Source organism: Strix aluco, chromosome 29 (genome assembly GCF_031877795.1).
Source record: "Strix aluco isolate bStrAlu1 chromosome 29, bStrAlu1.hap1, whole genome shotgun sequence".
In the NCBI taxonomy this organism is placed as follows: domain Eukaryota; kingdom Metazoa; phylum Chordata; class Aves; order Strigiformes; family Strigidae; genus Strix; species Strix aluco.
The window spans coordinates 2,422,323-2,450,268 of record NC_133959.1 but is presented as its reverse complement, the minus strand read 5'-3'; the positions used below and the strand labels follow the sequence as shown (position 1 = coordinate 2,450,268).

General features: G+C 44.8%; 1 protein-coding gene across 3 annotated transcripts; it reads right to left on the bottom strand.

The window, feature by feature from the left end:
* Nucleotides 1-240: 240 nt before the first annotated feature.
* MED26 (mediator complex subunit 26) lies at nt 241-24,523 on the bottom strand. 3 transcript variants are annotated; one of them, XR_012621077.1, is made up of 4 exons: nt 24,241-24,523; nt 5,950-6,024; nt 2,562-4,587; nt 241-1,818 (listed from the first exon to the last, which is right to left on the bottom strand). XR_012621077.1 is itself a non-coding variant. In XM_074808397.1 (3 exons), exons 1-3 carry the CDS (start codon nt 24,313-24,315, stop codon nt 2,893-2,895), a joined length of 1,845 nt encoding a protein of 614 aa, XP_074664498.1. In that variant the 5' UTR covers nt 24,316-24,523; the 3' UTR covers nt 1,860-2,892. The 3 variants fall into 3 exon arrangements, 2 of the variants coding, with proteins under 2 accessions (XP_074664498.1, XP_074664499.1); XM_074808397.1 differs by lacking the exon at nt 241-1,818 and having other exon boundaries at nt 1,860-4,587; XM_074808398.1 differs by lacking the exons at nt 241-1,818; nt 24,241-24,523 and adding an exon at nt 16,934-23,647 and having other exon boundaries at nt 1,860-4,587.
* Between the last annotated feature and the right edge of the window lie 3,423 nt (nt 24,524-27,946).

Genomic DNA, 27,946 nt, shown 5'->3' with positions numbered 1-27,946 from the left:
ATGTACTGTCAAAAGACATTTCTACATCATTAAAGTACCTGTAAAAACATGCACTTTAGGTAATGGCAAGTCCCAAAAGATTTGCAGATGAGCCATTTCATGTCATCCATTGACAAGAAAGAGATGGCAGTATATTAATGTAAGATTTTAGGATGAGAATAATAATTTTATAAGGCAGTCAGGAGAGACCAGTAGCAGAGAAACTGAGTTCATGCAAAAATGAGAGTACACAGCAGATACGCACACGGTAAACTTCATTTGAACTTGTTTACAAAATTGACAAAAAAAATATCACCTTGTAAACTTATTCACATTTGTTGGAGCTCACAGAACTGGTTATACTAGCATGCTGAAATAAAGATTGTCAAGCCTCGTCTCACCCTGGATGACATCCACGTGAGTTGACCCTTACAGCAGAAACAGACTCGGTCTGGAAGAAGATTTGAAGCTTGCATTGGGAGGGGATTTCTCCAGCGACGGTGTACCACTGGGGAAGGGGCTGGCTCCGACACCCGACGCTCCCTCGCGCCGAGCGAGCGTCAGCACGGCCGCTCTGCTACCGCGAGCCGGATGCGATCGGGAAGCAGGGACGAACTGAGGGCATCAGCTCCCCGAGGGCGGTCCGCAAGGGCCAGCGATCGCATCGGAAATGTAAGCAGTGGAGAAAGAGATGGCGTTTATAAAGTGTAATGTCATACTTTTGTCATTTCCTGAAATTTGCCCTAAATTCAAAGGCCTCAAAAGAGCACGGACCCTGTTCCTAAATAAGACCATTCAGGGAAAGAGGGAGAAGGGGCGGGGAGGGGAGTAAGATGCACAATATTTTTTACATAAACGAAACCCAAGCGTTTTCCAAAATGTTAAGCTTTTTAGCCCTCTACCATCAAATCTGCCTTTCTGAACTGCAAGATAGCAGCTTTCCCCAGCTCTAAAACACACTGCTTGACCTCGCAACTGCAGGAGGACAAAACGGAATTAAACTGAAAATATACTTGGAAACATTTTTTTGGTAACCACTTTTTCTGGTTTCACTCTCAGACCTCAGATATCTGATGTGGAATCAAACAGACATCAGTTAAAGATTTGAGACACCCACACATTTCAATACCAGTCAGATCACAACAACAGTAGGTTTGAACAAGAATGACTTCAAAATAAACAAAAATACAACCTTATCAGTTGTATTCCAGGGAATGAACCAACTTAACGTATACGTGGCGAGGAACACCCTTGTAAAGTCATGTAAGAGCTTGATTCTGCTCTCAAAGGCAGGAGAACTCTTGCTTCTCCACAGAGGCGAGATCCAGCACAAACGGGTTAACAGAGTTAACATCACTAAACCTAGAAATATTTTTGGTATAGTGTCCCCTCCCCTCTTCCCCCGGACAGAAGCCCAGCACTGGGGACTGCAGAAAACAACTAGTCCCAAATGTTAAAGCAATTACAGTTAATAGAAATTCTGAGCTTTCTATACTGAACCAGGCTGCTTTAGAAAGCATTTTAACAATTAGGAATAATACATTACAAAGTTACTGAGAAAAAAAGATGAACTCTGATTTTTTTTTTTTTTAGACTTTGAGGTACATTAACAGCAATTGGGTTATCAGTCTCTAGACCCTGGATGCAACCAGAGCTCAAAAAAAAACCAAACAAAAATCCAACCTGTGCGACTGAATACCACCAACGTACTTGGAAGACATTTTGCATATCCCTAACAGCCAGCTGCTTGCGACAGCGTCGGATGGGATTCAGCTTCACCACACCGCTCCGACGGATTCTCGGTGTCGATGATCACTTAGCTGGTCTGAATTGAGCAAACTTTAAAAAAAATTAGTTAAGTATAAATAATTCACAAACTGTTTTGTGCAAATTTTTTTTATTTCCACATTTATATCACAATGTGTCCACTTAAAGGACCAAATAGCAAAGTTGCTCCCTTCTGCATCCCAAGAACACAGAAGTCTAGTTACTGTACATTCACTAAGGCTCTTTGTTTTTGCAAATTGCGTTTATGATGGATATCCATAAGGCAAACAATATCTAAAGGAATGGTAACAAGTATATTTCCAGCATACAAACAGGCTTCCTTTTTCCCTCTCACAGTACAGTTACAAACTTGTAGCACCCTCATTACATTTAGATTCTAGAAAAGGTGATTTTTCTTTTTTTTTTTTTTTCCTAGAAGTTTGCAGGAAGGGAAAAGGAGGAAAAATATTTGGCTGGTGGTGGTGGGATCAAAAATATCATTAAACATCTAGTTTTTGCAGCATTTCTCAGAGACTGGATTTAAACTGAAACCAGACTAAAATATGTGGATGCCTATGGAATGTTGAGCTGAAGCTGGTCTCCCAGCCTGCAGTGCAACACCTGCTGTTTAAAACCCAATCTCCGTACCACATGACTTTAAAAAAAACGCAATCATGTTCAGAGATGTGATACAAATAAAACTACAGTTTTTGCACATTGTCTCTCGAATATCTCACTGCCAAATAAAAACCCAAATCAAGTCAAATAAATAGATGCATATTTTGTTAAGGTAACTTCCACAATTTTCTCTGTACCTGCCTGTAATAAGATTCCGGCATTCAGAAAGTGCTGGAAATCCTCTTCACTTCTTGGGGACTAACACTTTTTTATAGCTGGCTCGCTATAGAGTTTTGAACTCAATTTATCAACCTTCGTATGCCTTCCTTTGCAATTGTTAGTAAACTGGTAGCAGCATTTCACAAAAGGAGAATTTAAAGGAAAGAGCTGTAAAGAACCAGCTCCCTCACACCCTCTGCTCGTTGGGCCTGTTTGTCCAGGACAGGAGGCTTTCTCCATCTTTAAGTGGCATAGTGTCTGCCATTTTTGCTAACTGCAGATGTAAAAGCATTTTTAGCAAAACTGTACTCAGTCTAGGCAGACGTAAGGCAGGATGTTCAATCTACCATCATCCCCGTGTGGATCTAAAGATATGCACTGTGTCCAATCATACCAGTTACCCTGTGTGTCATAACAACCGTTCACGCCTGGCCAGTTATGTTCACGTATTCTGTCGAGGTCATCACTTGTGACCTCTCTTGTGACCCCAGGCAAGTCTGTAGGTTTGCTGTTAGGAGCTAGAACATGAGTCTTTCTAGCCTCTTTTCTAGTGCTTTCCTCCTGCTTTAAATATTCAGACATGAAGTAGTGAGCTCCTGGAGTCTGTACTCCCGATGAAGACAGCAAGCTACTCTGTCTGTTTAAATATGACTGAATGATTTCATTTCTGGATAACTCTTTCCAGTTCGTTTGTTCAAAAGGGCTTTGCAGGTTGGGTTTTTGCTCCTGCTTTTCCGTTTCTGTCCTGTGCTGTTCAGTAAGTGCAGGGATTTCTACCTGCAAAGGATCTTTCTGTGTTAAAGGTTTTATCTGTCCTGTCATGGGATCAAAAGTGAGTTTTCTCTCTTTTAATCTCACAGGTTTCACACCCCCTTCTGTCAGGTGCCCATCCAAGTTGACCGTATAGTCTCTGGGCCGGTACCTTTTCTTCTTTTTACTATCGGAACCTGAAGCAGCATCATCACTGTCCATTTTTGAAGTGTCCTGTGAAAAGCCCATGTGTGGCGTGAGAGATTCCCCGGGGTGGGAACTGGTTTTGCAGCTGGGAGATGTGTGCTGTTGAAGTGTCCCTGCTGTGTGCCTGTGCTGGCTTTCCGACGGTACCTGCTGCTCCTGCCAGTGCTGAGACACCTCAGCTACCGATGGCTGAGAGAACTCCAGTCTTTTTGCTGGCATTGGAGGTGTTGAGGGTTGCATCAAGGATGGTGGCGGTGATGGCACCTGTGCAGTATCCAAGAACTGAGACCTTTGAGATGGACTAGGCAGTGAATCCTTTGGTGAGTACGTAGTATGCTGCCGAGCAAAAGTATCATGCCTAACGTTTCTAGGGCTAAACGAGGAACAGCGAGGACTCTTAGGTTGGTGCGGTCCTATGGTTTCTTCCGATTTATCATGCTGCTGAAGCACTGCAGTCTTTAATAACGAGGAAGTGCTTGAAGGTTTTACAAGTCCTGGAGAACTGGTGTGAGGTTTTACAGCATTTACTGGGATCTTACTGTGTTTATCATTTTCACTGAGTTCTGTCCTGCTGCTTTCAGGCCCTGCATGTAGATTTACGTCTACAGGGCTAGGAAAATTTTCAGGACTACCTCCAATTCCATTTGTTGGAGGGGGTGAAGAGTTTTGTAATACTTCATGACTAGCTTTGGAGACTTTTGGGGGAGGAGGGCCCTGATGCCCATCCCTGTGTTCGCCTTTCCTTTTCCGGTTTCCCAATTTCTCTGTTTTTGGAGAATTTAGTTTCTGTATATCATTCCTGCTTTTCAATTCGCTGATTGGCTTTGATCCGGCCACAGCAGGAAGTTGCGCTTCTGGTTTGCAGTTATGAGCACCACCATTTGCTGATCCAGGTGGATTCGGCAACCCTCTTGGCACTGGTTCATTCTGGGTTACAGGTTCTATCAACTTTTGCCAATTCCGCAACAATTTCTTGGCACGTTTGGCAAGTTCCTCATTGGATGTCTTCTTCCTCACCTCATTGATAAGCCTCCCAAGTCTCGTTTCCTATAAAGAAACAAAAGTTGTTTTACAAACAGGTATCACTCTAAACAAAATTCTTAAGGTACCTTTCTGCTCCGTAATCCTTACCCTAAGAAATACCTAGTGAAAAACTGCTAAAGATTTAAGTGCTGAATTAATCTTTTTGGAAAGGATTAGTCCAGTTGGTCCAGTGCTCTGCCATGCAACGTGAAACCTACTGCGGATTTCAAGTCACACTGTCTTTATTCCCTGGCTAAAGCACCAGAGCCATTAGCTGTGAAAAACACCACAAAGGAATTCTTTAATCAGCAAGAACCTTGAGAATAAAGGCGCAACTTCAGATTCGAGGGGAAACGCAGCACCCAAGGCAGAAAAGGTGCGTGTTTATTGCAATGAAAGTATAAGAGCTGCAGAAAGAGGCAAGAGAAAAAAATTCCAGAATCGTTGCTGGTTACAGTAATACGCTGACAATTAAAATCTCCATTCCACAAACCTGACTAGCCAGGGTGCGACTCACGTCCCACCTTCTTCCTCCATCTCTCCTCTCCCTTCACTCCCCAGTATCTCGAAAACGTATGAAAGACCGATTTAAACAAGCATTCCGAGGGTGGCCCAAAGTGATTTCATAAGCGGAAGGAAGTGAAGTGTTTGATTGTTCCCAAAGCACATTTGAAAACAAAGAATTGTTCCACAAGTCAGATTACTTAAGAAAAGCTCTTCAAAGGAACACATAGACCAAACTGTGAGAGAAATATGCAACATGTTGTGATACAGATGTTGAAGTACAGCTGGGGTTATAATTAAGCAATATTGAAAAGCAAGTAACACTAATAATTTCAATATAAAGATTGAAAAAAATTTTAGAGTTTAGCCATAAGAACTTCTTTGGGCTCTGTTTCTAAGCGTGGCCAGTGGGACTGCAGCCATCCCACCTGCTACTTCAGCTTTTAACACACCTAATCTCACCAACTAGATCAGGCACTGAAACCCGCTTAACTGAATTTATGATTAATTTTATAGACACAGAGTAACTAGATTCTTATTTCAGATTCTTTGGTGCTTGGTCACCAAACATCTAAAAAGGTGACCAGTACTTCAGCAAGCAGAGTGATGTTGCTGAACGCAACAGAATTAATCAGTAGCAATGATTAATTTAATGCCCTGCATGAGCAGGAACTGTGCTGCACAGAATACTGATCTGAATCCAGAAAGAATCACTGTGTATGCACGGAGATGTCAGAAGCAGCACGAGAGGGACAAAATAATATCTTAATTGTGAATCCTTTGCAATCAATGTATTGTTTCAAGAAAAGCTCTTATGGAAATTAGACAGACAAAGTCCTTTTATACACACAAAAATCAAGTCATGTTTAGAGGGTGACATACCTCAAGTGCCTCTTTGGTAATGGGATATTTCTCCAGGCTGGAGATCACTTCCAGCACTGCCACCATGTTACGGATCTGCAACAAGGAAGACAAAGTCACTTCATGTTTCATGTACAGGTCTTAGTCACCAAATGTAATTTAAGACCTTCCACTTTATAATTGCTGGAAGCATTAATCACAAAATTGCTATCACACTGTCTGGCTTTAGGGAGCTGATTGTTCAAAGAATAGGGACAAGGACACTTTACTGACCTAGTTGGAAACTGCAGGAGCTGTAACAAACACGCTCTTATGTAAAACTAAAGGAAACATTAGCAACAAACCCACTATGACTTACTAGCAAAATTCTGAGACGCCTAGCCAAGGTACTAGTTAGTTGTCCTATGGCCTGTGGAAACATAAGTGCCACGTGGACCAAGAAGAGCCACGAGTCAAATCAGAAATCTTGCATTTATTCCTTTAGGCACCGCTTTAGATTGACACGAGTCTCCGTTCTACGATTTTGTTCAAAATCTCGACGCTTCCTGCAGCTGCACACCACAGTCCAAGCCCCGGGGATGAACTCCTCGGGGCGCAGGCACAGAGGAGGCAGAGGCTGCGCCCAGTGGGTGTCCTCAGGCCATCGCCTGGCGTCGGACAGACCCGGCCTGGGATGCAGCCACGGCTCCTCCACAGCCTCCTTAAAAACTCCACCAGGTATTCCAGAATTGTATGGCCCGATCCGTAAGACGGTGAAGAGTAACTGTGGAAATTCACATCACGTTAACAAAGCGTGTATCAGATTTTGTGACGGGCTTCACGGCAATATTCCTGCTCGCGTGAGTAAGCTCCGCACAGCAGCAGTTGCCACAACCTGTAGATGCTAAGCCCAAGTGTGATTTTAATAATTTCTACGAGAAACCTCAGACTGAGATCTGTATTTCCATCACCTGACGTTAAAAGCACCAAAAACTGGAATTTCTAATTCACCTTTGTAGATAGATTTAAAAGATAAGCAAAGGAAAACTTGAATCAGTCTCATTTATTGCTTAATTGCGTTTGTGACTCAACTGGACGTGAACTGCATCTGAGAAAAATCTCTCAGCAAGAACCTCTGCAGGGATCCCACATTATCCTAAAGTCTTATCAGGAGCGTAATCAGGTAGCGCTACCCTCCCAGCCACACACTCCGCTGCAAGATTCTTCATTTTAAAAAGACTGCAAGTTTGTAAGAATTAGCTTTTCCAAGTCAATTCTACCCGTCTATTAAGATACAACAGGAGAATCAGGAGCAGAAGTCTCCTCCTTTCAGAAAATTGTGCATAGACAATGTTTTTTCCAATCACAGCAGGATTGCTTAATGTTGGAGATACTTGGATAAAGCTGTCAGCAATTAAGCACTCTGCCTGAATTTTAGATTTACTTTTATCTAAATTATTTTTAAAAAATCTCTATAGGCTTTGAATGATGATAACTCTTACAGGTTGTAAAACCAACTTCAGTCCAAAGATGAATGGTTCTTTCTTCACTGAACTACAACACCTCTGCAGATACTTAAATAAAGCTCTGCCATCCGGTCAGGTCTGGTAAAACCCCGCTTAAGCTTTAAAGTAGCAGTAGAACATATTTTGACACATTTTAGTTCTTATTATTTCACTTCAGTACACTGACTTTCTTCCATGTTTTGATCCTTGCACTGCCCTCAGTCCCTAGGAAGGATGATTTACACCATAGTTTAAGGAATACATAACACCAGGGGTTTTTCAGTTTCTAGAACCAGAGCACTTGGAATAGCTAATTCTCAATTCTGGGAGTTTCCAGACAAACATTTTTAGACTTGCAAAACATGATACTCTCCTTCCCAACACGTATTTCAGACTATGAATTACCAGGGTGCAAAAAGGCTCTGTGTATTGCACACACCAATAATTGGTACAATTATTTTTGCAGTTACTGGTAATCCCCAAATATTCATTATCTAAATGACAAACTGATGGCAAAACAGGAGCATTAGTCTATCAAAAGGTCAAGATGAGGAAAGTGATACGCTCATGTATATACACACCTACAGAAAGATGAAACTGGTCAGGGAATTTCCAGTAACAGCGTTGCCTTTGTTCAATATACCCAAATACACATCTTTGGATGCCCCTGAAAGCTCAATCTCCTACCAGAGACCAGGTCTACACCGAGCCTGTTACTTCACTCCCTCCTCCGAGGGACACATGGTGCCAATTAAGACAGCGAAAGCAGCCCTACACCGCTGAGTCTGTGCTGATCACTCAACTTCTGGTAAAACACAAAACACCCATTTCGGATTCTTCACACATTTGTAACCAATTGAAAACATGCTGTCACACTGAAGCGATTGCTGCAAGGAGCACGAAGGCTCACACTTGAGATCAACTGCAAGAACCTTCCCCCAATCTCTTCCTTCTTTTTGACCTGCAAGGAAGCACGGTTCTTAAAAAAAAATTAAAAATATAAACTTCAGGCAGGTTCAACAACTTCTCCACCCTTCCCCAGTAGTTTTGTGTAGTTTTCTTGGAATGCTTCACCCAAACTGCCATAAAGAGAAGCTTAGAATAAAAATTATATTCACCTATTTCAAAATAAGAGAGACCATGAAATTTCTTTTGGTATAGTTAAACACTGTGATGAAAACAAGCCGACCTCCCCAAAACGCCTCAAGTATCATCTATTCAGTGTGAAGACACTATTTCAATAACAGCAGCACATCAGTATTACACACCAGTATCTTCACCTTAAACTGTCTGTTACTGGCTTAATATAATTAATACATCATCATAGCTGACACGAGACTGAAGTTACAAAACCCACCAGGACATCATCCTGCTTTGAGCAGCACCAGAAATTATAATTTATTAATGGAAGCTGATATTAAAAATGCTTATTGGCTACACAGCAGATAGACAAAAGTAATATAAAGCTGAGTGGGACAAGGGAGTTTGGCAGCTTTGCTCTCTGCAGACACTGTTAAGAGTACAATTGCGTAAGTCAGCATCTCAGGAACTTGCACATTATTTTAGTTTCTATTTGCCTTCGTCTACTTACACTGCAACCTGTTACTACCACCCCAAAACGAGGACCTCCGCAAAGCGACCCCAAGACCTCACATTAAGGAGCTTGCAGAAAACGGGTAAGAACAATTTATATGGCATTTCAAATTATCCCATGCTATTCCCATGTTGTGAAGATTGACTGGCACACAGACTAATTCACTTGAAAGTTTACTGGAGAACATCTGCTTTGAGTCATGTACGATAATCCTTTCCAGCCAACCCTAATGACAGTCACAGAAAACAAATCTTATTTATTCCATGCAAGTCTCCTTAAGTCACTCAGCCATACTCTGGAGCTTACTACTGGTATCTGAGATCTCTTCCAAGTTAAGCACTAAAAGTTTTTACTGCAGCCTCAGACAAAAGCATGGGTTTCTGAACTCTCTGGAAAAGATCAAGTAGCTTAATTTCCTTTTTTTAACTGCCATCTTAATCCTATTTTAGCTTTTATAAATCAAGAACAATTCAGTAACTAACTTCAGGGTGTTACACAGCAGTTTAAAAGGGTAAGAAGCGTGTTTGGGCTCAGGAAGTTTAACGTACAGCTGCTCCCTGCCACCTCCAATTCTACCATCTCCTTCCCCAGTAGATTTGAAAATAGCAGCAAACTCAGCATCCGCATGCGAGCTGCTATTGCCATTTCCACGTGCCGGCGGTGTGGAAGGGCTAGGACTAGCTGGGATGCATTTTATGCTGGACTAGCACAGTCAAATGCTTGGCTTTGATTCTGTTCTTTCATCTACAGACCAGTCCAGACATAAAACACAAAACGAGCAGCGATGTGACACCTTTCCTCCTCAGGACTGCCTCGACGCACAGGACAACCTGCCTCTCACTCCAGTGCTGCCTAAGAAACAAATGTTACAGAAACCTTCAAGCGCAGTCATTTGAATAAAGCAATTTGGGTTTTTGTTTTAATGTTTCACAGGGATGTTTCTGAAGATCTCTGCATACGTGACAAACCAGATGCGAGTTAGCAAGGATGATGTTGCCGAGACATTTAGTTTATACAGGCCTGGAGTAGGAGCAGCAGCTGTTTCCTTGCAACACGGAAACCTGAGCTAGGTGCACAATTACAAAAAACCTCGCAGTGAAGCTGCTCATACAGATTCCTCTCCTACTGGATTCTAGCTGAAAAGACTCTTTTTTATCCCTTGCATAAAGGTCACATAACACCACCAAAAGGCATCTTTTGACACAGTATTATCATCCATATGGGTCACATTAGTATCTTTAAAAGTTTCTAAAGAGTATTTACACTTGGCCTACTATGTCTAGAGTTCCTAATCACTGAAGCTTTTCTAAAACTCCTGAAATCACAGGTTATAATAATAACAGTAATAATCTGACTCCATTGTAGGCATTTTTGAAACGGACTATACAGATATATCAGAAGACACCAGCCTTGAGAGAACGCATTTGTCATCATACTTCAACTTACTTCCTCAGAATATGCTACAGATACTCAATATTTTGCTAGTTTCAAAGAAAGTACTTTTGTAACATTTTCCCACCTGTAGTATCAAAGCAATTTTACAAAAGCAGGCAGAGAAGTGGACTCACCATGGAAGACTAGACAGATCTTTCTAACTTTCCTACAGACACGATCCAAATTTCTATCGCCAATTAGGTGTTTTCTGTTGGCAATTAATACAGGAAATGGAGTATGGTCTATACAGAAGTTCACAGGAGCATTTGTACCATTTTTTGTCATCTTCCCCCTGCTCCTAGAGACAGCAGCATTTTATCGGGTAGTTATAAAAACTGTCATATATCTGTGGGCAATGTATATCCTTAAGGTAGTGCAGGATAACACGCAGGAAAATCCTGGTTCAAGGTCAATATTGCTGAAATTGCCAGGAAGGCAGAACTGATTCAGAAGGAGTTACAGCAACAGCACCACGAGCAACGCCATCCACTCACATTTATTTTCTCCAGAGCAGTGTAGTGATTACCTGCACCTAAGCACCAATTCTTACCCTGGACTGGGGTCTCTGATCAGTGTCAGGTTTGCCCCCAGCACTGCATCTGTATAAAAGTTACTTCATCGCATAATAATCTGAAACATGGAATAATAAGAAGAGAGAAGTTGCTATTCATAGTAGGCTTTATTTAAATATGGCAATGGAAATACAGTAGTATAGTGTTTATTTAGCACTTCATATAGGACACCTTAGACACCAGACACTAACAATACATATCATGAACAGTAAACTATAATGTCATTTTTAAAAAGATACAGACCAAACACAAAGTTAGAATTCAGGTTAAAACCTGCTGGTATTTAGTTCAGTTCCCTTGCAACTGATCTATTAACAGTTTCCCCTACCCCCAATGTGACATGATGTTGTCTAAAGATAGGGTACACGAGATACTATTCACAGAAATGACATACCAAAAAGATGACCATGCACTACTTTGTTCATTATTATCAAAAATGTTTGAAAGTCAGTTTGCTAAGCAGTGTTCAAATATTCACCAGTACACAGAAGATATTCTTAAAGGTGGAGGCGAGTCTTCTAATAGTATTTAGTAAAGCACATCTTTAAACATGAAGGAATCAATGATTTGGGTTGAAAGTCATCCACTGAGAGTATCTTCTATGACAGAGAAATTAATTTGGAGTCTGTGCTTTGAAAACTGATCAGAAATTTGTGCTGCAAAACAAGTAGAAGAAATGCTCCTTGACTACCAAGAACAGTCCAAAAAGTGTCCAGGCACAGCAAGCCCTTATCCTGACCTCTGGATTTAAAATTTCCAGGTCTAATTTAAAGAGTCAAAACAGTTTGCGTATGTTTTATTTGTATTTAGGCTTTATTTAACGGTAAAGTAACATCACTCAGATACCTTCCCATATATATTTTACACAGCCAAGACCATCAAACAAGAGTAAGGTCAGATTCCAACAAAATAGCGCATTGTGAAGAAATCAGCAGACCTGAAATATTTCATTGAGCAGGACAACAGTTTAGCCCCCTGTTACCTTCTGGCAGTATGTACACACATAAGTAAGGTGTAGAGAGACTAGAACAGCCAAGAGATTAAGAGGAGTTTGCCGGCAGAAAACACAGTTTGCCCCAGCAGTTACAAACAGCCTCGAGACACAAATCCAGAGCAGTTGGTAAGTGCCATCAACACTCCAGCTCTTCGCTGCAAGGCCCACTCCAAAGGGCACATCTAACCCTGGCAGAGGCCCCGACGTAGCAGGAAAACTCTCCACGCTTTGGCAAGGCCGGGGAGACCACCCAACGGAGCATCCATCAGTGGAGTCATTTAGAAAGTAAGATACAAGAGGTAGTAAAATACAGATTATGGAGACAACATGCATGCCCAGAACATAACCAGTTCACAGTGGCACACTGAGGAAAGTCCTCCTGCTCTATAGGAAGAGGTCTTTAAGGCAAACAGAAAACACTCAACATTGTAACACTTTTCTCCGTTCATATTTATTAGCCAATAATTGGAAGACATTCTTGTTACTACACAGAGGAATAATTGTCCATCAACTTCAACATTCACTAAACATTTTGTATAGTATCATACAAATTGTACCTGTAGTGCCTACTCCTCAGATGGATACCAAACACAAAAGACTGCAACATGATGCCCCAACACTTCTCCCCCACCCCCCTCTAAACCAAAACAAACCATGAGACCATGAAGTTGGGCAAAACCTTTTTGGGGAACAAATTTATTAACCTGATTTAAAAAGCCCAGCAGTTGAAGTGAAAGTTAGTTACATGAAATACTACTAAACTGGAAAGACATGTGTGGCACAAATTCGAGATAAGGGAACAGAGTGAGAAGAGGAGTGGGTAGCACGGACACAAAGCCAGGCAGGCATTGTCACAGCAGGGCAGAACAGTCTCAGTGGTATCTACCGCAGCATACTGCAAGCAAGATAATTTTAGTCTTGTTTTTCACTCAACACCAAACTGATAAGGAATGGTTTAGGAATCAAATTCAGCTGGAATTACATGTTCATCTCAAGGCACCACAGTTCAAGAACATATACAAAGAGGAGTTCAGTGGAGAGCAGTGATAAGAGGTTTTGAAAACATGGTTAATAGAAACAAGTTTAAGTACTCATTCACACAGTATTGGAAAAAAATAGGGAGGAGACACATGAAACTTGACATAAGCTCTCTATGCATTATTAGTCATAATAAAGAAAATGGTGATCACCTGTTTTCATGCTCACTGCCCTCATTTGCAACAAGACAAATACTGATTACATATTACAAATAACCAGAGAGCTACTAATGCACTCAAATAAGCTCCCAAATAGCTTCCATAGCCACTACAGAGGTTTAAGAACAGATTAGACAAGTCTGGAAGGAGTTTTTTTTATATAGGTGATGCTACTCAGCGAAGGTGATGGACCACGTAGCTTCATGAAGTCCCTTCCAGCCACGCACCCCTGTGATTCACACCCGGGAACAGACACCGAACAGCAAGTAGCAGAAATACACTGAAACACCCATTTATCTAGTCCAAACTAGACTCAAAATAGTAATTCTAAATTCTGTCCTCTCAAATTCATAATTATATGAAGCAGTTTTATAAAGGACTTACAAAATGCAACACTTTAAAATTCACTGCCCCTCTGGCCCGTGCTGCCCAGCCACACAGGGCAGGCTCACCATCCCAAGTGCCCAAGAAATGCCCAAGGCTGTCCCAGCCTTCACAGTCAGCTCATCACCACTCAGGCTCTGCAGTCACTTTGTATCACCATGTCAACCGCCTCACGCCTACCCCTCTACATCCCAACCGCCTCACGCCTACCCCTTTACACCCCAGCCGCCTCACGCCTACCCCTCTACATCCCAACACCTGAGCACATTTCCATAACAGCACTGTCCTGCCAAAACAAAGCACAATAAAACAAGAATAACCATGGAAACTATTGGGTTTGACCCAGCCCTACACATCCATTGCTTTCTAGTATAAATACTATGGATCACAGGGCCAGCTACAAATGTGTTTAACATTTAGTGGAACAACACAGCATGTCTTACAGAACAAGACTTGTCAACTGTTGAGCTGCACAACCAAAGAATACAAAATAATGCAACCTGTCACCCCCCGGGTGCAGCAATCACTACAGATTGTTTCAGCACACTAAATAACACCCATAGAACACATCACTAACACACAAGCCCTAAAAACCCAATCACTAACTTGGCCCTAAGGACATCTAACCACGACACCGTTTTGTTGTATACATGATAACAGTTTCTCCTCCTCTTCCACCTGTACAGAAACTTCAACCAGATGAATCTTGGTAGTTATTATTTATTATAAACCATGAACTAAAGTCCAAAATTACTGCTTAAAAATTTAGAGCAATACAATGAGGTCGCTGTATAATGAAAGTCACGGAACAACTGCTCTGACTTCAACAAGAGACACAGCGTTTGTTGATTATTCAGGCAGAATACAGAATATACAGAAAATTCAGCCTGAAGATGCACCCCTTCTGATTTATGATGATCTTAGTGTTTGCTACGGTAAGGAGATACCCACTCAGTCACACAGAAGTCTGTACTTAGGCTGTGGTTACTGGGGGAAGTGAAGAGCCAATGCTGAGAGTTAACGTACAAGAGGTGGGTGCCAGCAGCGCCGGACGCTCCCAGCACAGCAGCTCTCCACTCCACCCGAACTCGCTGTTAATATCTACCTGTCCTATGATAGGAGCAAAATCAGACACCAAACGAGATGATGAGAATGACCCTTACAGGCATCGCCTGGACAGAATCATTGTGCAATCACCTGCTTAATCTTCATGCACTCCAGAGAACTAGTGGAGATTGAAAATTATGCAACACACATTTAAGGACTTGACGAGAATGGCTTCAAAGGGTCAAGAGCTCTAAAGTTTTTAAATATTATGTTACCCATCACATGGAATATCTACCCCGAGCTGTTGACACGGAGCGGTTTACATCTGAATGTAATACAGAAAAGCCCTACTAATGTCACCACAACATAAACTTTACACTCTTTTCTTAAAAAAATAAAACCACCTATCACCATATTGGTGTATTTTTAAATGCAGCAGGACAACTTTTTTCCAAATCTTGGGAAGCTTCTCAGCTGATTCCTTAAACAATAAAGGCAGCTAAGGTAAGAGCCTATTGAATACACTGCGTTGTGGAGTTTGTAATTCATCACACTGAAGCACAATATGCTTGCATGACTGCTCATGAGAATTTAAGCATGGCATATTTGTTCACAAAACCTGAGAAAAATATAGTCTTACAAATTGGGACAGTTTTAAATAGCAAGTTTGCAGAGAAGTCACCATATTCTTTCAACAGCAATGACAGAATTTCTGTCGGCACATACCATAGAGAAGTTTTATGGATATGCAAAAAAAATTGAAATCAATTCACCCATCTCCTAGAATTATTGCTGACCGAATTTTAGATAAAATGCAGCCACCAGTCACCCATTTCCAAATACCACCAATTCTCTGAAGACTTTGCAGGTCCTCAGGAGAACATGGGGAAAGCAGTGCTCGGCCATTCCATTCAGTGGCACAATCATTAGCAGCTACCTGCAGGGCTTACAAGTTGGAGGGCTACTTGAAGACTAGCTCCACTCCAGAGCCAATTGCCCAGTGTGATCATGACAGGACAAAAGAACCCAGTACCCCATCAGCATTTTATTTATATTTAAACACAGAACACTCAGGAAGCTGCAACCTGGTGCTAGTTATTTCTAACCTAGTGGCAAAAAATTTAATCTTTTCCACTTAAGAAAACCCCATTTAAGCCCCTTGGCAGCCTGCCTTAAAAAGTCCAGTGAAGAAAATACTACACGAAGTCAACACCCAATAGCTTGAATTTTGATAGACTGAAACTCTTACACACAACAACAGAGATTTGATGATGCAGTCAGATCCTTAACCAGCATGCTTGCCCCATATGTACAAAAGCTGCAGGCATCCCATCTTTGCAAATACATTTGAAATACCACCACTTGCACCTTCTCTTCCACCTCATCATGCTCAGCTCTATTCAAGAATCAACTGTAGTTTCTCCAAGGATAAACTGTAATATTGAGGTATACATTTTCCTGGAACTTTCAGGATGATAACTTACACACAGATACAAAAATTCCATGTTCCTTCCTGTACAAATAATTTACACAGCACACGGAGTGTTACACACTGACCACGCTACCCAGCTCAAAGAGTTCTGCTTGAGTGACAGCTCGAGTTACAGACACTCAGTGCTGGAAGTTTGTGAACTGAAGACTATTTATGAATGTGCAACACCACCTTGGGAAAAACCCATGCTCCTCTGCCTTCAGAAGTTCTACACTCCTTAACAAAAAAAAAATAAATCAAGTTAAACCTGCAGTATAATCACGATACTCTGCAAGAGGATTCCGCATGAAAACAGTATGTGAGAAAGCAGCTCCACAAAAGTGCTGGCTGTCACTCTTAGACAAGACTTCCACCTCTGCACAGTCATCTTTACAGCACAAAGTTTCAAAATACACCCAGTTGAGTATGTTGCTGAATACTACAGACTTGGACGTAGGATTCCTCTCCTCCCCAACTGCTATGTTAGAAAACCACTTTGTTCAGTAAAACAGAACTAATTACGTTTTACTTCCAGTGATTCCCCAATAGAAATTTCTACCACCGACTGTTTGGACATGCTGAAAATTTTATACTTTGATATTAACAATCACACTTAAGCATGCACCGCTGCCCCATGAAAGCCCTGCCCCAGAAAACACTAACACGCTGTGAAGTTTAGCAGATTGCACCTCAAATTGAAGCAATTTGCTAGTACTTAAATATTGTTCCAAACACTAAAAGCATGAATTACCTGCAGAAAGAATAATTTAGCTGTTAGAATACTGAATAAACAAACCTACATACATTAAACCAAATGTGACATACTTACCTTTACCTTAAATATTTCTTTAAGGACCGAGTGTGTAAGTGGGGCCACATCATACCATGTGTTATACACAGCGAAGAAAGTTTATTTGAAGTTATCACCAAGCACAAAATGGGTGAGACGAGATAGTAGTAAAGTGTTATCAGCCAAACCAGACATGCTTTTTTTATTTATAAAAACTATACTGACATTAATTTGAACTCTAAATCTAATATATTGAAGTAACCATGCCTTAAAAGATGTGCTTCTTAATTAACATCAATTTTCCATAGCAGGCAGAAACAATTCCTTCTTTCCCTATCCTGAAGCTTTCGTGGTTCATGAAAAAGGAAAACTCTACTTGTCAACTGCAGCAGCTCCTTGGAGAAACTGGAAAAGGATCTCCCCTCATAGGATACTGGGAGAAAAAGCTTCAGCTGCCCTGAAACTACTTTGATCAGGAGCCAAAGGTGCCAGAACAACACTGTTGTGTCATATGTCCATACCAAAACCCTGAAGAGAGGCAACAACCCGCACCTTACTCCTAAACTGGGCTCACCCTCAACTTTCTGTACAAAACCCTAACAAATGAGAAATTGGAGTTTCTATCCTACATCCAGACTTCTGAAACATAGGCTAAGCCAAAGGTCTTCATATTTTCTAAGACACAGACTGTCTCTCCCCACTTGGGAGCTTTTGACAGCAAATATCTTCCCTCCCACCCATGCATTGTCAGGCTGCAGTGTCTGGGCAGCAGGAGCCCACCCAGCTGCACCCCATGCCCACCCCAGCTCCAGCCCCATGCTCAGCTGCCTCAGCTCACTGCTTTCTTGAGTTAATTGTGTGCTAACAAGCACCAAAATGGCTTAAGAAATGGCTTAATGCCTGCACCAGCAGGAACCCAGCTGCCCCAAGTCAGAGCAACTTGGGAAAGGGCAGCCTCAGGTTCTTTGCTGTCTGGGAAGTGTTTTAGCCCATCTCTCCTGGAAGGATGAACATCTTACACATCAGCTGTCTTTTCCACACAGTGGTTCTTGATGACTGTCAGAGATTATTCCTGATGTTTATTCTGCCTACAAAAAGATGGTTGTTCCATTCAGTAAGCTGCTGGTTACATCAAGAAAAATGAGCTCGATTAGTTCTGTCCCTCCCAGCACCTTCTCCCTCCAGCCTCTGAGCAATCAAAGCCTTCATTTCTCACCAAGGGTCCGTGCTACAGCACGTGCAGACAGGTACTTGCAGCAAACTTTTATTATATGGATTTAGAAAGCCTGATTCCCTTTAATGAAAACATCCTGATAAACTGAGGGGTGTCTGGCTGGAGGGTGCTGCCCCTCCAGGAGCTTGAGCTTTTACTGCTTGGGGCTGCCACGACCCCACCGTCACCCCTCCTCGCCACACACACTCCCCCAGCTACTGCTTCATGCCAGAACTGCCACCTCCGTGAGTCCGCGCCAAGCCAGGGCAGGGAGAGCAGCCCCGGGCGAGCCCCTTTCAGGTCGGGTTTGGCCAGGTGAGCTCCTCAACGGCCCAGCGCAGGGTCAGCCCGAGGGAGGGAGCAGGAACGTGCAGCTGGAGGTGGGGAATGGCTGGGGATCACCGCAGCTCTCCGACGGGTGCGGCTCCATTGGCAGTTTCAGTAGGTGTAACATGCGAGTTTAAGCCACATCAATTCATTTTTTGATTATTTGGAGCATTGCCCACACAACCTTTAGTGTAAGATGGTTTACTCTTGAGTTGCAAAGCTCACTCATCAGTCACCACTCAGGAGCATCCTTCCGGCTGTCCATAAAGAAGTTTCCCAGCATTTATCCCAGGAACTCACGCCGAGCCCCTGCATTACTGCACAGCAACGAACGCAGACATCTGTGAACCACCCGCAGGTGACAGCGACAATAAAGCCTCTACAAGTTAAACTTGACCATAAGGCACCCACTCATCTCAAAACAGACAGACCAGTGCAGTTGACTTTCACAGGTAGCACATACCTCTTTCCTACAAGGTCCTGAGCCAGCCTGCTAAGGCAGCGGGGAAGCAGGAGGAAGCAAACAGGACTCTACTTTTCAGCTTCCATACTTATTTAAACACTTTAATACCCGATTCTGCTGCCACATCTGTGCCAGTACTATTTGTGATGCACCAGAAGACTTATCAGGTAACCGAACAACATCAAAAACTACCCGGGGGAAAAAAAAAAAATTGTATTGTCTTTTTTAAAACCTTGATCAATTCCCCAGCTCAGTTCACCACATGATCCTGCAAATACTTGCACCAGCACACATAAAATGGGTGTGTGTAGCAGGAATAAGAAGTGGGTGTTATTTAAATTGTCACTGCTACCGAAACAAACACTCAAATTACAGCTTAAGAGCAAATGACTACTGCCATCATCACTGCAACCTCCGGAGTTTCAAGGAATTAACAACAGAAAGGCAATTTGGCATTCCCCTTGCTTTGACCCCTCAACCCCAACTCCCTGCTACTTTTGTTTACTCTGATTTTGTCTTGGCAGCCTCAAACTTTGTAATGGTCTCACTAGTGCAAGGGGTACCCTGCAAGTGAAGAGTTTTTAACGCCCCCAAAAAGCCTCTCAAAAAGTAACCAGCTGTATTACCACCAGTAACAAACTGACCAGGACTATCCAGGCAACTAACCAGATAAGTGCTAAGTTGGACTAGTTAAATTCAGTATCTATGTCTGTGTAAGCATCACAGGCACTACTGAAATAAACTTCCACCAAGCAAAAAAAAACTATTTTGAAAGAGGTGGAGAGGAAAGCTGCAAAGAAAGGCCAAGAAACCAACTATACCACCACCCTCAAACAGGTGAATCCAAGTGTATCCAGCTGTTAACAAGGCAGAACACCAAAATAAGCAGTCTTCCTCATTTAAGGTTATTTAAAATTAAGAAGCTGAACACAACAGAACTTACTACATCAGGCCCCAATCTTTATCTGGAACCCAGGACTGACATGGTAACACCACTTCAGAACCTCCACATTAGGAAATGCCACAACCACCCGCGTGGTTCACCACGCACCTGAAACCCAATCCCCTGCCTTGACGCACAAAATGAAATCCTACCTGAAACAAGATGGGCTACAATAAGGAAACAAGCAAAAACAGCGAGAGGTACAACAGGTCTTTGCACACTGCAGCTTCCTCGGAACTGATAAGCTTATTAAGGCCTCACAGAAAAGGATAAAGCTAAAGCAAAAGCCATGCCTAGTCTACTTTCTCCCACACGTAACACTTGTCTGCATCCAAAGAATCACCAGGACCTCCCAAAGCAAACCACCACCTTCCTCCACCCTCTACATTTATATTATTACAGCAGCATCTTGCACCTTCTCCCCTCCTTTTTAAAGTCTATTCTAGAAAGCATACGCATCACTGATGGAAGCTTTTGTTTCTAGGACTTTGGTAAAGGAATCAATACAGAAAACAGCCATGGAAGCACCTTTAACTATGCAACTCGTGTTAACTGGAAGATCACCCCAGGCCAATGCACTACTTAACAGAGTACAACACACGGACCGATTTATTATTAATAATTCAGATCATGGACCTCTCCTGAAGGTCTGAGCAGCAAGGCCAGCTGAGATACCGCGCGAATGGTAGCCTGATTTACAATCAGCTCCAGCCACATGGTGAGCATATAATGGGTTGTTACTCAAACCAAAGCTGCATTTGCATCGCAGAAAGGTATTAATGGCAAATAATTAAATTATTGTCTAATATTTAAAATCAGGAAAGGATAGTTACATATTCATGATGAGGAACCATTTAATTGCAAGCCCAATTCTAACAGCCAGTTGGAAATGACAGGCTTTCCCACAGAGCAAAACCTAACAGATCTCATTATTCCTGACATCAGGTAATAAATTCCCTGAAGAGCACAGAGCACAATTTAACAAGGCAAAGGTGTTCTGCTTGGTGGAAGAGGTGGTTTCTCAGCACACTGAGCCCAACGGGAAAAGCCTTGCTTCTATCAGAACCAAGGAGTATCTCCTCTGTAAGATCTCACGCAACTGCTACAATAAGGTTTTGGACACTCTTCTTCAGCTACTGCTTCTACACAGTTCTTCCAGGAGAAGGATTTTCCTGCAAGAAAATCCTATCACCCATCATTGTGGTTGATACCACTAAACTCATCCTTTCCTCCCATACGAGTCTTGGTACGCTCCCGCTAACGCCCAAGCTTTGGAAGGAAACTGATGTTGATACTTAGTGTTTAAGTCATGTAGCAGAAGTAGTTTGCCCATATGTTTTTTTGAGGGGAATAGGCTGAATAACTGAAGACATAATACCAGACATCCCGGGTGGCTTCCAAGATGATGTAATTTTTTTAAAATAGCCTACTTCTTATAGGTCTCCTTTGAAATAGAGGTTACCCATGTAAATTCTGAACCAAGTGTGTGAAACTAAGTTATAAATATATTCTGCAGCAATTACTAGAAGAGGTCTCAAGTGCTAAATGCATGTGTACAATTAAAACACTGCTCCTGAGTCAGCACAGCTTTAGGTAGCAGTTTGAACAAAGATGAACAACCAGCACAGAAGATGATTTCTCAAAGCAAGCAGGTTCTGAAAGCTTGAGGAAAAGGTTATTTTGACCACTTCAACTCAACACTGGTAGGGAAACTTATCTCTAATTTTTTTTAACTTAAGGCAGGACCTCAGAGTTAACCAAGATCTGTATATACCACAAAGACCTTCACAGCTACACTGGAATGAACATCCACAATGGAGAAACAGCTTCTACTAGAGAACACATCAGTCAAGCTTAAATTTACAGTGCCCTACAGTAAAGCGCTATAAAGAACCATATTCTCCTCTTCAACCTCACAAAACTGGGCTGGTTTTTGCACACCTGGCAATATTCCTGCAGTTTTCACCCTCTCCCCTCTCCAGAAACATGCATGTACACACACCAACAATTACATTGAAAAGCCTGAATGAAATCCAGGCCTCAAAGCTTGACTTTCTCAGTAAATAAGGAAGTCAATCACAATAATGAATACCGTAAGTTTGAATGCAACCACTTCTTTTAGGAGAAGATTCTAAAAGCCAGAAGAAAGTAGCCAGAGTTTTCTGTGAGTACCCGCAAGTGCAGCAGCTCGGAGCTGCAGTGACTTCCTCCTGTGGGAAAACATCAGAACACTTTCTTATACTTTTACGCTGGTGCCCAAGTGCGATTAAATTCAGAATCTGCTTTTAATCACGTTCAAAATTTAAGCTGTTCTTCCCTGCATGAAAGTGGCATGACAGGCAGTTTTACTGATTACCACGTATTCTACGTGCTTTGGAGAAAAGAGTCTGAGATCTAAGCCTGCACAATGAATCCCAACTACACCACCTCTGCTCTCCTTCGAGGAAAAGGTTAAAATGGAAGACAGCCCCCTGCCTACAGGCATTTCTAAACAATGGGCTGATTTTTCTGCCACCAATTATTGCCCTGGATAAGTATCAAGTATGTCGAATTATAATTTAACATACATCACTCCTAAGCTTATGGGGCTACTGACCTGCTGGAAGCCCAGCAGAGCTCCTGGCTGATGCTCTAACTCCCCCTTGCAGACAGCTGCCTGGTTATTTCTGGTCTCCCTCATCACAACCAAACTGCGAGCGCATTCGCAGCATAATGTAACATTAACATATGGAGAAAAGTATCCATCACAAAATAATATTTCCTGGCAGCTTATTTCCGCACAGCAACAGTGTTTTAGAAAGTAACACCAGAATTAGCGTAATCATTGCTGCTGACAGTTTTGAAGTTAAAAGAAACCATAGATCTGTTAGAAATTTATTAAACTGGGTTGGCACTTGGTCTAACATAAAGTGAAAAATTTACAGCCACAAAGAGAGAACTCAGAGCAAACAAAATTCATGAAGTGTACTAACTGACATTTCAGCAAGATTCACGTTAAAGTACTGCAAACTCAAACAACTTTGACATTTAAAAACCCACAATTACCATTATAATTCATTACTGTTACTCGAACATGTAATATTGCAGCTCATGACCAATGCACATCACAGGAGATTACTAAAGCAGCTACAAGGTCAGGGTGATTTTTCTTCAGTTTTCATGTCACATGCAGGCCACTCCAGGTGGTTTCCAAATGGCAACAACTTTATTAGCTACTTTAAGACTTCAATCTTAAAAAACCCACTTGTTCAGACAGGAGCAGGTATGACTTTAATAGAACCAAAGTACCATTTCACACAGCCAGCCTCCTGGAGTAACACACACGCGTCCAGCCTGACGTGCCCGTAGCTGCCCCCACAAACTGCAGATGGCCGAGACAAACCCACCTTGGCGTCCTGTTGGGGTGACTGTTGACCTAAGATTCAAAAATCTCACAGATTGCAGGCTCTGCAGTCATCTCACAGCCATAAACACCTAAGCAGAGGATTGCCTTAAGGACGGCTTTAATGTGCCAAAAAAACCCTTAAAAGGAGTAAATGGTACGTTGGACAAGCGCCACTTAAACGTTAAGGCCACTTACAGGTAAAATACACGCCGACTTGTGTGCTTACACTACATCCCCGAAGGAGCCGATAAGCTCATTAGCGCGCTGCAGTTAAAGGATAACACCGAAGACGGAGGCTGCTCGGTGCTGGAGCAGCTCCAGAGCCCCGAAGTCCCCGTCGAAGCCCTCCCGGCGTCCCCGGAGCCCGGGGTACCCCAGGACCCCGACTGGCGGGGGCCGCAGGGGCCGAGGAACAGGTGGGCGCCCCGGAAGGTCCCGGCGAGCCGCGGCGGAGCCCGGCCCAGAGCCCCCTGCAGGCCGCGCCCGAGCCGCGGCCTGGCGTCGGGAGGCCGCCGGGCCGCACGCCGCATGGCCGGGCAGCGCCGGCCGGGCCCCGGGGGGTGCCGTGCGGCGGCGGGAGGCGCCGCGGCGGCGGGCGGACGCGGCCCCCCGCGAGGAGGGGAGAGGCCTCCGGTGCCACCGCCGGGGCGGCCCCGCGGTCCCGGCTCGGGGGAGCGGGCGGCGAAGCGCCGCTGGCAGCGGGACCCCAGGCGGGCAGAGCGCTGGGGAGCGTCCCCGCTACCGCCCGCAGCGGAGGCTTCCGGTGCCCGGGGAGGAGCCCGGCCGCAGCCGCGGTCCCGGCGGGAGGGGAGGCGACGGCGGCGGACGCGCGGCCCCGGCGCTCCCCTCGGACAGCGGCGGGAGGACGGCGCGGCGGGAGCGGCGGGCTACCGGGGAGCGGGGGGGGGTGGTGGAAGTGGAGGTGGAGGGGGGGGGGGGCCCGCGGCGGCGGCTCACGGCCGGCGTCCCCGCGCTGCCGGCACGAGAGCGGCAGGGCCCGTTGGGCCGTACTCACGTTGCTCTGCGGGTCGATGGCCTGCAGCAGCCGGTCCCTGATCTGCTGCGGGGAGGGGGCCGGAGCCGCTGTCATTGCCTGGGCGAAGCGGGGCGGCTGCGGCCGGGGCGGGCGGGCGGCGGGGCCAGGCCGGGCCGGGGCGGCGGCTCCTCACTCGCCGGCGGCGGCCTCCTCGGGGAGCCGGAGTCGCATGTTCGCTCCCCGCGAGGCGGGGGCGGCGGCGCTCGGAGCGGGGCGCGGGGGGGACCACGGCGGCGCGAGCGGGCCGGGCCCGACTGTTCCGCTCGGGGCCAAACTCAACTGTGGGCAGGAGCCAGCCCCGCGCAGGGCACCCTGGGAACGCCCGACGCCGGAGCGGCCGACGCGCCCCTGACGCCCCGACGCACGCCCCGGCGGGCCCGGACGGCGCCTGCGCAGCGCGCGCGGCGGGGGGGGCGCCTGCGCGGGGGGCGGCGGCGCTGCGCGCCTGCGCAGGACGGCGGAGGGGAGCGGCGGGACGTGCGCGGCGGAGCGCGGCGGGGAATGGCGGGCGGGGGAGCCGAGAGCCGGGCGTCCGCCCCGGCGGGGAGAGGAGCGGAGCGCGGCGGCTGCCAGTGCCGCTGCGACCCCCCCCGTAATCCAGGAGACAGTCAGTGACCTGTTGCATCACACAGACACACACGAGCCTATGGCACCTGATGGGATCCACCTGAGGGAGCTGGCTGGGGCTCGCCAAGCCGCTTTCCATCATTTCCCGGCAGTCCCGGCTGACCGGGAAGGTCCCGACAGATTGGAAACCGGCCAATGTGACGCCCGTCTATAAGAAGGGTCGGAAGGATGATCCGGGAAGTTACAGGCCTGTCAGCTTGATGTCGGTGCCCGGGAAGCTGATGGAGCAGCTCATCCTGAGCACCATCACACAGCACATGCGGGACAACCAGATGATCAGGCAAAGTCAGCATGGGTTTATGATAGGTCCTGCTTGACAAACCTGATCTTCTACGGCAGGGTGACCTGCTTATTGGATGAGGGAAAGGCTGTGGATGTAGTTTACCTCGACTTCAGTAAGGCCTTTGACACTGTTTCCCACAGCATTCTCCTGGCAAAACTGGTTGCTGGAGGCTTGAATGGGCACACGTTTTGCTGGGTAAAAAACTGGCTGGATGGCCGGGCCCAAAGAGTTGTGGTGAACGGAGTTAAATCCAGTTGGCAGCCGGTCACGAGTGGTGTCCCCCAGGGCTCAGTTTTGGGGCCACTCCTGTTTAACATCTTTATCAATGACCTAGACAAGGGGATTGAGTGCACCCTCAGTAAGTTTGCAGATGACACCAAGTTGAGTGGGAGTGTTGATCTGCTCGAGGGTAGGGAGGCTCTGCAGAGAGACCTGGACAGGCTGGAGCGATGGGCTGAGGCCAACTGGAGGAGTTTCAATAAGGCCAAATGCCGGGTGCTGCACTTGGGCCACAACAACCCCCAGCAGCGCTACAGGCTTGGGGAGGAGTGGCTGGAGAGCTGCCAGTCAGAGAGGGACCTGGGGGGGTTGGTTGCCAGCCAGCTGAACAGGAGCCAGCAGTGTGCCCAGGTGGCCAAGGCCAATGGCATCCTGGCTTGTATCAGCAATAGCATGGCCAGCAGGGACAGGGAAGTGATCTTACCCCTGTGCTCGGCACTGGTGAGGTTGCCCCTCGATGAGTGGGTTCAGTTTTGGGCCCCTCACTCCAAAAAGGCCATTGAATGACTCGAGCGTGTCCAGAGAAGGGCAACGGAGCTGGTGCAGGGTCTGGAGCACAGGTCTGATGGGGAGCGGCTGAGGGAACTGGGGGGGTTTAGTCTGGAGAAGAGGAGGCTGAGGGGAGACCTCATGGCCCTCTCCAACTCCCTGAAAGGAGGGTGCAGAGAGGGGGGATGAGCCTCTTTAACCAAGTAATGAGCGGTAAGACAAGAGGGAATGGCCTCAAGTTGCGCCAGGGAAGGTTTAGATTGGATATTAGGAAGCATTTCTTCACAGAACGGGTAGTCAGGCGTTGGAATGGGCTGCCCAGGGAGGTGGTGGAGTCCCCATCCCTGGAGGTGTTCAAGAGGCGGGTTGACCCAGCGCTGAGGGATCTGGTGGAGTTGGGATCTGTCAGTGCTGGGTTAATGGTTGGACTAGATGATCTTCAAGGTCCTTTCTAACCGAGATGATTCTGTGCTGGGCGGGAGCGAGCCTCGTGGGGAGAGAGGGCTCGAGGGGATAAATATCTGAAATAAACCAGCGCTCCTCGGATGTGGCAGACCTAATGCCTCATTTCAGGCTCGCAGGAGGGCAATGGGGTCCTTTAAGTTGTGAAAAGTCCAGTGTATTTTGGAAAAAAATATTTTTTGCCAAGTGGCAGAACTTTGTTTTTTCATTATTTTCAACATAACAGGTGATGAAACAATTACAGACTGTCAGCCATTACCTGGGAAGAATTAACCTTACAAAAATGGAACAAATAGTTCTTTTTACAGATGTAATTCCCTTCCCACTTCTACTGTCTCCTTGATTCAGAAGAAAGCACTAGTAAAGGGCAAGTCAGGTTTTCAGAAGCTTGTAATACAAAAATGGACCTGGTACAAAAGCAGCCGTACAACAAAAAACTTAAGTGAAAGGCATCCTGCACCACACTAGGTAAGTGATCAGCCCAACATTTAAACTTTCCAAAGCCTTTAAGAGCAGCTCAAAACTAAGGGGTAATTTTAAAGCACCTACTTAAAAGCTGAGTGACAACTTTTATTGTTTTGAACTGAAATCTTGAGGCAACAGCACACTATTAAGCCTCATAATCTATTTAGAGTGATAAAATTGTCCGTATTCCTTTACCAGTAGAGCTCGATCATCCTCTTTCCTGTATGCAGTGTTCCTCAGAAGGCAGACTGTCACTTCTGTACAGGATCAACTATTTTTCCGAGTAAGAATTAAACCCCTGCCCTCTCCCTGAGTCCAAAACTGAGCCCAAGCGCTGAGTCCAGGGGCCTCTACTGGGTTATGCACAGATGGTGACAGCCCCTTCCACCCCTCCCCTTTACATTACTTGGTTTAATGAAGATTAGGGAGAAAATGTTTTCCAAGAACTACATAAAGCACTGGATTTTGTTTAGATGCCATGACAAGGCAGCCTGCTGCTTTTTTTTTGCACATTCAAAAGAATTAGAAAAAGGTAAAAACATAAAATACAGAAATTAAAGACAAGGAGTATGTTTAAATTTAAACCTAGGATTGTAAGGTTTTGGACAGTTCAAACCACACCTGAAGGATCCCTTCCTCCATACATTTTTCTATGTTCAGGACAGCAAGGCATCTTCCCTCAAGCTGTCCATCCCCAGAAGAACAGAACTACCCTTCCCCTTTCATGTTTCATTAACATCAAAACTTCAGTTTATGCAAAAGAGGGTGACTTGAGTAAATTGCCGTTAGTGCCCAACATGTGTCTGACTACCCGACTGCATCCAGATAAAATTCAAGGTACTCGCTAAAACCTGAGCTTCAGATTCATTTAAAGGAGACCCCTCTCTCCTCCTCAACAGTCAGACAGTTAAAGAAATCGAGGCCAAGGAAGTTCCACTAATAGTTTGGTTTGATTTAAAAGATTCTCAGCACTGCACTCCCCCTTAAATTATCTTGGTGATGCTGGGGGCAAGGTTACTGGTCAAAGAGGCTAGCTCAACGTAAATAAAAGTAACACAAGCAACCAGACACAAGACTTAC